The 10,334-nt window shown below is 52.9% G+C and overlaps 2 protein-coding genes across 2 annotated transcripts in view; both read right to left on the reverse strand.

Moving 5' to 3' along the window:
* BIN3 (bridging integrator 3) overlaps nucleotides 1–2,573 on the reverse strand; it is a 33,007-nt gene extending 30,434 nt beyond the window's left edge. Inside the window, exons 1-2 of the mRNA XM_009884141.1 lie at nucleotides 2,497–2,573; nucleotides 258–306 (exon numbers count right to left, since the gene is read on the reverse strand). Of these exons, the coding sequence (XP_009882443.1) occupies nucleotides 258–306; nucleotides 2,497–2,573 (126 nt within the window). The remainder of the gene's footprint in view (nucleotides 1–257; nucleotides 307–2,496) is intronic.
* Nucleotides 2,574–8,860: 6,287 nt separating this feature from the next.
* EGR3 (early growth response 3) overlaps nucleotides 8,861–10,334 on the reverse strand; it is an 11,129-nt gene continuing 9,655 nt past the window's right edge. Inside the window, exon 3 of the mRNA XM_009884142.1 lies at nucleotides 8,861–8,971. Within this exon, the coding sequence (XP_009882444.1) occupies nucleotides 8,861–8,971 (111 nt within the window). The remainder of the gene's footprint in view (nucleotides 8,972–10,334) is intronic.

Here is a 10,334-nt window from a genome sequence, read left to right on the forward strand (position 1 = left end):
AAAAAAAAAACCCTAGAAAAAAGAAGCGAAACAGATCCCAAACCAAAATACTCTCCCCGGTTGGGGCTCCCCCTCACTCCTCGCACGAGGAACCGAGCGCTGGTCACACGCGGCAACAGGTTCTGCTCGCTCACATCTCCCTCCCACGCGCGCGCACACGCACACGCTCGCAAAATGGGACGAGTCAAAGTGCCGGCTTGACTCATCAGCCACATGATCAAAGGCTGGATCTAAAAAGGGGGAACTGGTTTACTCACTGTCTTGGGTACAATCTGTTTCTTGGGCTGCCCGATCTTGAACGGTATCCTGGAAAAAGAGAGAAGAGGGAACGTGTAAGCAAGCGATGCTGGCCTCAAACAGCCCAGCCCCACGCGTCTCGTCCTCGGTGATGGGGTTTGGGGGGAGCAGGGCTTGTCCCAGGGCGGCAGCACCCCTTTTCGTGCAGCGTGCTCCCCCTCCGAGAGCCGGTGTCTCCCCCGAAGGTCAGCACCTCCAGCTCCAGCCCCCCTCCCCCCCTCCCACCGTCCTAGTAAGGCAAATAAATGCAATGGATGCTCCAGGAGTTCCTTGGCAAAATAAGAGGCTGAAGAACACGCTATGTTTAAAAACAAATCAGAAGGGGAGGGGAAAAAAAAAAAAAGTAAAAAAAAAAAAAAACCCAACCAAAATAACAAACCCTGTAAATATTTAGAAAGAGGATATTAAAAAAAGTAACAACCCGAGTGTCTGGAGCTGTGAGCTGCTTCAAAGGCTTTCTCTGATACAACAGCTGTAGGAGCAGCTCACCTGCCAGCAGAACAGCCTTCATTCTTAAAATCTTTAATATGGTTGCTAGTAAAATCTGGGTTACCTGAATGATTTTCCCCACGCGAGCTAGCTCAAAGGTGAAGAGTACTCAAAATAAATTACACAACATATGTAAGGGTGGCTGGGTCAGATGGTTACAGCCATGCAGCCGCCCTGAAAATAATTGGATTTCTTTCACCTATCAGCATAATAAAAATCCGGGAATTCAACCGCTGTTTTCAATGTATTTAATTAAGTTAAAGAAGCGCTGCTTGGTTAAAGCATCTCATCCAAAACCTCTCTCTTTCTGCAGAAAACGTTGGGAGGTTTTGGATGAGATGCTTTAGCCAAGCAGCACCTCTAGAACTAAAAAGAAAAAATTAGTCTCCTTATGAAATAGGAGTATCTTTCCCCAGAGATGCCTATAGCTCACCGGTCGGCATCCCACCCCAAATCCGCACCAGGCACTTCCTGGGAAGGTACCCGAGTCCCCTCTTGGACCAGTCCAAATTCCCACACTGTTTCTTTCTGTTTCTCTGTTCTTTCTCATCAGTTTTACCTACGAGATCCCCCACACCGGCACCGTTATAACACCGCTCGATCGCACCACCGGAACCCCAGAGAACATTTTGATTAGCCTAAAATGATCTGCATCGATCTACTCGGCATTAGCCTCACCCTTTCTTTTAGTCAGTAACCGTCCCAAAGTCCCATTTTATTTCTTCTCGCGGTTCACCGCTATAATATTCTATACCGAAAGCAATGCTATGCCATTTTCTGCTTGCAAATTAAAGAAAACACGCTGGCAGAAAAACTATTTGACCCCCAACTCTAAAAGAGCTGGAAGAACAGTATGTCTTAAAGGCCAGAAGACGAAAAGCAAGGATTACTGATTTATTGCCGCAAACCCCCAGCTACGAGCGAGGCCACGCGATGGGAGAAAGCGCTTGCGCCCAAGCGATGCGCCATCCACCCGGACGAAGCAAAACCAAGATTATCCGCCGACCCGATCCCTGCCGGCCCCGCTCCTGCCCAGCTTTGCCGCTGTTTTCAAACCAACGGTGTAATTAACCACCGGTAATAAGCCGGGGCTGCAACCCGCGCGTACCTCCCGAGCGGCTCAGGGAGCACAAGCCAACCTGAGTCACCAGGTTTAAATTTAAATTTTTCTGGAGAACTTCCTGTTTATGGTTCTCCGGTCCGACCGATATAATTTTAGGTTGTTAACCCTTTCCAGCTCTTGCGGCAAGCCCGGCAGCCGTGAATCACACTTCTTTTATAAACAAACACTCGTCTGGTATATAATTACCCTGTCAATAACTGGGTGTGTGGTGCCTTACAGGAAAAAAAGCCAAAAAAAAAAAAAACAAGATGATTTTTTTCATTGTGTTTTCTTACATGGGTCAAATATAAACTCAAATGAGGCACCTCCCGTACTCTCGCAGGCACAGGCTGTCCCATCCGCAGCCAGGTGCCATCACTCGATGTTTTTGGAAGTGATGGCATCGACCTATCTCGGTGGAAGGAGGAGGAAAAAGATGTGGTCTTTACCCAGAGGAGTGAGTTACCCCAAGAAAAACCAGCTCGCCCGACGAGCCACGGCGGCTGCTGGGCAACCTCCGGCAGCGTCGGGGCAAGCGCAGGGTTCAAGCTGGAGCTAGGCTGGTTCCTAGCGGGTAAGCACAATTAAAAAGGTGATTAAAGCATTACCTGCGCACAACCTTCCCATCTCCCTTGTCTGGCCAACCTTGCCGAGGAGGGTTATTCAGAGAAGCAATCCCGACCATCGCTCGCTGACAAGCCGGGTTAAATCAAGGCGATTCTGCTAATAAAAGAGGGATGAGGGGAATGGGCAGGGCAAAGCCGTGAATCGGGGATGGGTTGGGTACCACCGAGGCGGCAGCGCAGGCAGCAGCCGAGGGGAAGGCAGCGGGAAGCGCAGGGGGTTCCGTCCCGTCCCGTCCCATCCCGTCCCCCATCTCCGCTGCACTGCAGAGGGGAAAAGGAAAAAAAAAAAAATAAATCCCAGTTACTTTCTTCCACAACAAAAGAAAGTCACTGGAGCACTGCACAACGCCGCAAATACACTTTGAAGCAGTAAATATCTCTATTAGCATCGTGATGCCAGTTGGCTAATTATGTCTGTCTCGGTAAAACCTCTAAAAAATAACCCCGTGCAAGTAATGTCTCTACACCAATTTTTTGTTGTTGTTGTCGTTGCTATTTTACAATTTGAGATAATCTTCCTGGTTTCTGAATCTTCGCCTTTTAATAGGGTTCGGTGAGAAGGTGCGGGGGGAAAGAAAAAAGACGCAAAAGCAGGAACAAAAGCAGTAAGGAATTAAAAAAGGATGAGAGGTACGGATCTTATCCGAGCTTTTAAAACAAACACCCCGTGCTTTGAAACGCGACGGGGAGCTGCTGCCGGCAATGAGGATTTTTGCCCCTCCGTGAATCAGCGAAATTGGGGGGGACACACAACACGTGCCTGATACAGCAGCGTTACAACCATTTTTCTTAAATTAAGAGCCACTGGGTGTTTGATTGTGTTTAGAAAACATACGATGGGCATAATGCAAATAAGTTGGAGATGGATCGCTATCTTTTATTGCCATGGATTACCGGCGTGGCACGGTTATCACCGTTACCCTAAAAGCCGAGCACGGGTCTATATACACCGAAGAAAAACCAGAATCGGTGCATTTTTTTTTCGATCTCTCATTTCTGCTGAGCGAGAGAAAGCTGGGGTTGTGTTTGGGGTGTGAAATCCCTTGAAATCCCGTTCCTGAAGAGCGCGAGCGCGCTGAGTCACAGCCGGAGCGTTCCCACCCCGGTCCCCCCCCGTGCCGCGGGGCTGGGGGAGCATCCCGGCCCCTGGCCCGAATGGGCCACCCGCACCCCTCCGGGGAGGTCACCGGGAGTTTGGGAAAGCGGTGGGGTTCAGCTGGGAGGGAGGAGGGTGAAACACTGCAGGGAGGAGGTGGGAAAAGCTTAAAGTAGGAAAAAAAGTGTGGGTGGAGAGAATCCTGCAAGCTTCTACTCGGGGATGCTCAGGAACCCCAGGGAGGGGAAGGTGGGAGAAGCTGTGGCTAATTTTCTCTGAAGTTTCCCCAGCAATGTCATATATTTACTTGGCTTTTCCATGTGCAAACCCAGGGCCACACACCAAAGCAGCTAATTCTCCTCTGGATGCACAGGAGAGTTGCAAACAAACCTCGCAGGCAGGGGGGGAATACAGCTCAATGAGGTCTGCGGGGAGCTGGAGTTTAAAACATGTAGCTCCCCCTCCCACTCTCCGCCAGTCCCCTGAAACGAAGGCACGCAGGAATTGCCGGCGTGAATCAGACTAAATCATTGCTAATTTCGGGAGGCGATGGTCCTTTTGCAGCGTTGGACCGAGCAGGACATCAAACCTTGGCTCCATCCTCAGCCCAGAGCAGGCGGCGGGGAGGTTGGGGAGCCCAGCCAGCGTTTGGAGGGTGCGCAGGGGATAAATAACGGGTGGCTGAGACCTTTTTTACCCCCGTAGCACATCACAGAACATCGCTTCACAACCCCTAATCGGGTCCCAGAAGACCCCTCGCAGATAAGCACCAAGCGTTGGCACCCACAGCTGATAAGCCGCTGGCCCTGGGGATGCCGAGCCCAACCGCTCGCTGCCGAACCGGGGGCTGGGGAGGGAAGGAAGGACACGGACAGACGGACGGACGCACAGCACGGGAGGGAAGGGGCAGGGAGAGGTGAAGCCGGGGCTACTGGGCTCGCTCGCACCGCGTTTTGGAGGTTAATCACCCAGACGCTCAGGAGAAGCGACGCCGAGTCTCTGGCGACCGCGCACCATCCAAATCACCATTTCTGCCACGGGCAGCGGTGGACACGGGCGGCGTTTGCCAGGGACCCGCGGGTCTAAACGTGGTGTGAAGCAGTGGTGACGAGCGGTTTTTAATCGGTAACACCACCACCGTCAGACCACCGACTAAACTCGTGTTTTGTGACAAGCGCCTCCTCCCCGTGGAAAGTTTCAGGGGTTTGGGGTTGTTTTGTGGGTTTTTTTTCTCCCATCGAAACCCCAAGTGCCAGCGAGCCGGCGCTGCCTGGATTTCCGCCAGAGCTTCTCACTCTTTGAATTTCCACCAAAAATCTCAATCCTTTCACTGGAAAGAAACCTCTCTCTGCCTGAAGCCAGGAGGATGACATCCAGCCTCCCGTGATGCGTGACCCCAACCCATCGAGGCCCGTCTTCCCAAAGATTTTAGCACGTGGCGTGCCGAGGGCTTCTATAAAACCATCCGTTTATACCCGATGGCCCTAAGCCACCCCAGAAATTCCCCCTGCGAGACTCAGGGACCCTTCCCCAAGCCCCGCTCTGCTGGGTAGCCAGTCCTTCCCTTCGTCCGGGTCGTGTCAAGCTCCTCCGTCGGGAGAGGACTCGGCTGGCGGTGTGCTTGCAGCCAGGAGACCTGCCTGTTCTCAGGATCGGCTGCTATCCAGGAGAGATCAAAGCGTTCCTGCAAACATTAAGAGGAAGATCGGGGAGCATCCGAGGCAGGATGCGAACGTGGAGGTTAATAACTTCTACTTTCTCATTACCGTTATTGAGCGAGCTTTCCGTGAGGCGCTATGGGAAAGGCAGGGCACCCTGGAAGTTCAAGGGCAGCTGCGACCACCATCAGTACGAAGCAGGAGTAATTATCTCATTAGCGTTCCTGAGTCCTAACAAGCGCTGAAGGCAGCCTGCACAGGTCCCGAGGAGAGGCAAGGCTGACGGGGCGCACGTGGAAACCAAGCCTGGGCACCCGGACCACGGGTCCCACAACTTCGGGCTTCCTAAAAACCACCAAAAGCTGCAAATCCGTGGCCGCGTGGGCTGCCCCAGTGCCGGGGAGGAGGGGATCCCAGCACTGCCCAGGTGAGAAAGGCACGAAGGCAGACGCGGGTTAGACATTAATCTCGAGCATCGCTCCGGATGCCTCGCTGTACTACATCGTGTCCATGGAAACTGCATGCACCGTCCCACCCCGCTCCCCCCGCCTCGCAGGAACTCATAGCAACCGCTCCAAACACAGCGCGAAGGCAAAAAAAAAAAAAAAAAAAAGGAAAAAATTATTCAAACGGATCACAAACAGCTTATGTCGAGGGAGACTCTGCGCCAAATTCTGGTTTGGGTTTTCTCTTCGGTGGAGACGAGAGGGGAGGTCAGGGGGCGGCGAGGGGCAAGGGAGAGGAGCGATGTGGGGATACGGTCCCTCGGAAATCAACGCATCCATCCCCGCAGGCGCGCGCTCCCACCTGCCTTTCAACCCCATCCCTACGAACTTGGAGGCATTAAGCCACAAATGGATGTCAGGGCGAGCCCCTGCAGCAGGGGAGAAGGAAAAAAAGAAGATGTAAACATCCATTTTATGTTGGTTTAGGTCAGCGCGGGGAAACAAGGCACCTTCCTCAACTTCGGCAGCGGAGAGGTGCGCGCAGACAGCGAGCTCTTCGGAGCAGGGGCTGCTCGTGTCTCTGCATCTCGCGCAGAGCCAAGCGCGGTGTCAGTGTTAAGCAAATCAAAAATAATGTCAGAATCTACTCTCCCACCCATTCCAAGATGAGCATGAAAAAAATAATGATATTTTACTCACCCATCAAAAGAAAATTACTCACGCCAGGCGCGTGGGCGAGCAGAATTTTGCAAGGCTGTTTTAGGCCCTGACTATGCTACAAAAATATCCATTTTAAGCATGGTTGTGAAACACGGTTGTGGCTCAACTATAACACTGTTTTTTAGCTACCTGCACAAAGAAGGCGGAAAAAAAAAAAAAAATAATAATTAAGAAACAACCATGTGCTAATCGCACTCCGAGGACCACGCCGGGTGCTGCCATCTCCCACTGCGGCGGAGGATGCGGCGCGCGGCTCTTGCCGGCCGCTCCACCCCGGGAGATGCTGCGGCGAGCCCAGATGCCGGCGCTGCCCGGCTTGCAGAAGGGCACGCCGGTGTTTTCGGTTTCGCTGCGATAATACCTCTGGGATGCGCAAACCGCCTTGCACGGGTGCTACACGCGACAGCGCCGTGCAGGGAGGTGTTTGGGAGCTCACCGCTTTGGTATCCAGTTGCTTCATCCAATCTAATTTTATCCCGTCCTCATCTCCAAATCCCGGTATCGTTGAAACCCGGAGAGAAGGGGGAGCGTTGCCATTGACCACGATGGGAGTGCAATTTGGGCTCCGAAAAATATCAATATTGATTCACTGGAAAGAAAACGGCGCCTCGGTCTGTGTTTGCATCGCACCTGCCCAACGTGGTCACAGCACAGCTCCAAAACATGGAAAACAAAATGAATAACCAACAAACCTACTATTACACTACAGCCCAGCTACGCCTGCCACCGCCCCGCGCTCCCCTCTTCCCTTCCTAGCAGGCGTAAATCCACCCAGCCGACCGTCCCCTCTGAGACAGGCAACTCCAACTCCAGCCTCCTCTTCCTCGCCTCCGTCCCCAAATATTTCAGAAAACACGTTTCACATTAACTCTGGATTGCATCCGATAAAGATCTGGGGAGTTCAGTATCGCACAACCATACAGTTCCACTCCCAACTTTCAATCGATGCCAGCTCCTTAGTCCACTTAGCGAGCGCTCCCTGCCAAGAGGCATATGGTTTAGCAGTCCGGCGACGGCAACCCCCCATGCAGACCAATAATACGCTGCAGTGCAACACGAAAACACGTGCTTCGCACCGCCTCACTATCAACATTTGCTTAACATATTTTTTTCTCCCAGTAAATACCAGCTGTTGCAGCGGTGCCGAGAGGCAGCACTCGCAGAGCGAGCTGTCGCACTACTAAAACCCCCTTCCCGTTTGGAAAATCACCTGCAGGAGCTGGGAAAGCAAAAGAGGAGGTATTTGGGAGTCTGGTTATGAGCTGCAAGAACGTTTGGTTTTCATGCGGTTCCACGAACCTTAAAAAATCCTTTAGGTGGTCACAAATTAAACACTTGTGGAATTTGAGGGTGATGATACAGTAAAATCCATCACTCTGTTTCTCTTTATTTTTTTTAAAAGGAGCGATGGCCAAGGTAATCGCTGGAGTATTTTCCCCTCTCTCCTCCAAAACGTACGGCCGCAGGTGAGCGGTGAGGAAGAGGGGGATACGGACGTGTTCGAGAGACCCCAATCCACAGCGCAAAAGCCTAAAGGAAGCCACCGAGCTCCGCCAAGATTTAGAAAACATCTCATCTGTCCATGCAAGGCTGTTTCCCAAAACAAGCCTACTCCTGCTCTAAATAAAGCTTAGCCTAGAAAGACAGCACTGCCTCGTTGCCTAGGCGCACGAGTCAGGAATTCGGGGGTTTAATCCAGCTTCTGTCACCAGTGGGTTACGCTTTGCTCTCTGCAGCAAAGGTTTCCCACGTCGGTCGCTGTGTTCCCAGTCCTGACGCGGCGCAAGGACCCATCAAGCATTCGCAAAGAGCAAGGGAAAGTAAAGAATTAACCACGCACAACTCAACAAGGCGTTTACCATCCCGCTTGCAAACAGCCTCAGCGCCCTTTAATCTCTAGGGATCTCACACGGGCCTTGGCAAAAAATTAATTAAGGTAACGAGCGTACAGAAGCGAAACTGGAGGCAGAGATCTGCAGGACAGAGCTGAGGATGAAGCTCCATCCCTTTGACCGGCTGCGACAGCCGACCCCTACCAAAAAGGGGTTTTAACCAACGCCCCGGGTTTAACGGTGCCCGTTGCCGGAGAGAGACGCACGTGCAAACTAAGCAAACACACTCTGCTGCACAAAGCGACCTCCCGCCCCACCGGGCTGGAACAAAGCTCGTTCCCTCCGTGGGGACGGCAGAGCAGCAGCATCAGGGCCGGACATGTTTTACTGTGACGTTTGAGGAGCAGGGCACGACCCCAGCACACACGCCGGCATTTGTTACCGCTGCACGCTGCCGGGGGGAGCGTAACCCCTCGCTGCGGCGGGGAGGCGGACGTCACGCCGAGCCCGGCCCTGCCAGCCGGGCGCTGAACTTCGCCCCCTGCCCCGTGAATAGGGCAATTCATCCGAGGCGGGAATTATCAGCCAGGAGGGTCAGCTGGCCAGGCTGAACTGAGAGCGATTGTGTCTCCGACACGCTGCCGGGTACGAGCCCCTCGCGTTCACGCGTAAGCGGAGCCACGACACGCCGAAGGACTGACGCTGCTGGAGAAGAAAGAGGAGACTCAGATTTCAGCAGAGTACCAAGTCCCCCTCCCTCCTGCTGGCAATGACCTTTTATTCATCCCCAGCAAAAGGCAAAAACACTCAATCTCTCAGCAAAAGCCACGTGTATCGCAGGGAAGCTACCAGACGCCATACGCTGTGGTCCCCAGGCACAGCGTGGCTGGACGGACACTGGAAAGCGCAGAGGGGAAGCGTCACTCTGCACCCAAATTACTCCACATCCATCATGGGAAGAGAGTATTTATTTCTTACGTTTTCAGCTCTGCGGCCCCTCCCGGACTAAGAGAGCAGAGCAGGTCTCTTCCACCAGGTTGAGCTTTTCGAAGGCAGCCCCCAGGCCACGCTGCCCGCAGAGCATCGGAGGGCAGCCCGGGCAAAAGGCGGCTCCGAGACCCTCGTTACCCAACGCTGTCTATAATCATGGCTGCTCTGAGATGAGTAAAGCAGAACAAAAATTAACTCAGCGGATAAGTGTGTATTTTTAACCAAAAGGCCCCATTTTAATAGGTACCTGCGTGTGCGTCATTATATTGTTGAAGTATGTTTCCAGACCACAACTTCCCCCACTCGCAACCCAAAAAAATCTTCAGTTTTCACCACGTGCCTGCCCTGGCAAACTCAGCCTGAGAGCACCAGGCAAGGGGAAGGCCTTTTTCTCCTTAAACCACCACATCCTTCACCATTCGTAACGGCACTGGCTCTACGGGACCATCCAGGATGAAAAATCATGCATGGCAGTCAAGATCAATTTCTAATATAATTCGTCCAAATAAGCGGTGGGGAGATGCGCAGAAGCAGCACGCCAAAGACACCGTGGGATCCAAACTGAGCCTTTCACAAGTCTGATTGAAACACACGTGGGAACTTTCTTTTTTTTTAAAAAAAAAAAAACAAACAAAAAGCTTTACTTTAATGGCATTGAAGGCGGTTTTACAGTGTTTCAGCCCCATGGAGCTACCAGGCACTTTTGGTGACCCCCTGCACTGAACCCTTTGCTCCGCAGCAGCGTCCGGGCGCAGGGGGGTGGGAGGGCAGGGGGGTGAAGGGGCTCAGCCGGTGCTCCCCCATACTGGTTTTTAAAAAAAAAAAAACAAACAAAAAGCTTTACTTTAATGGCATTGAAGGCGGTTTTACAGTGTTTCAGCCCCATGGAGCTACCAGGCACTTTTGGTGACCCCCTGCACTGAACCCTTTGCTCCGCAGCAGCGTCCGGGCGCAGGGGGGTGGGAGGGCAGGGGGGTGAAGGGGCTCAGCCGGTGCTCCCCCATACTGGGGATGCAGGCCGGGCCTGCCATGGCCTGGGGAGGGGATGGGCAGGAGCTGCTGGGGGGCTCGGGCCTCA

This window comes from Charadrius vociferus, unplaced genomic scaffold (genome assembly GCF_000708025.1).
Source record: "Charadrius vociferus isolate BGI_N301 unplaced genomic scaffold, ASM70802v2 scaffold384, whole genome shotgun sequence".
Classification (NCBI taxonomy): Eukaryota; Metazoa; Chordata; class Aves; order Charadriiformes; family Charadriidae; genus Charadrius; species Charadrius vociferus.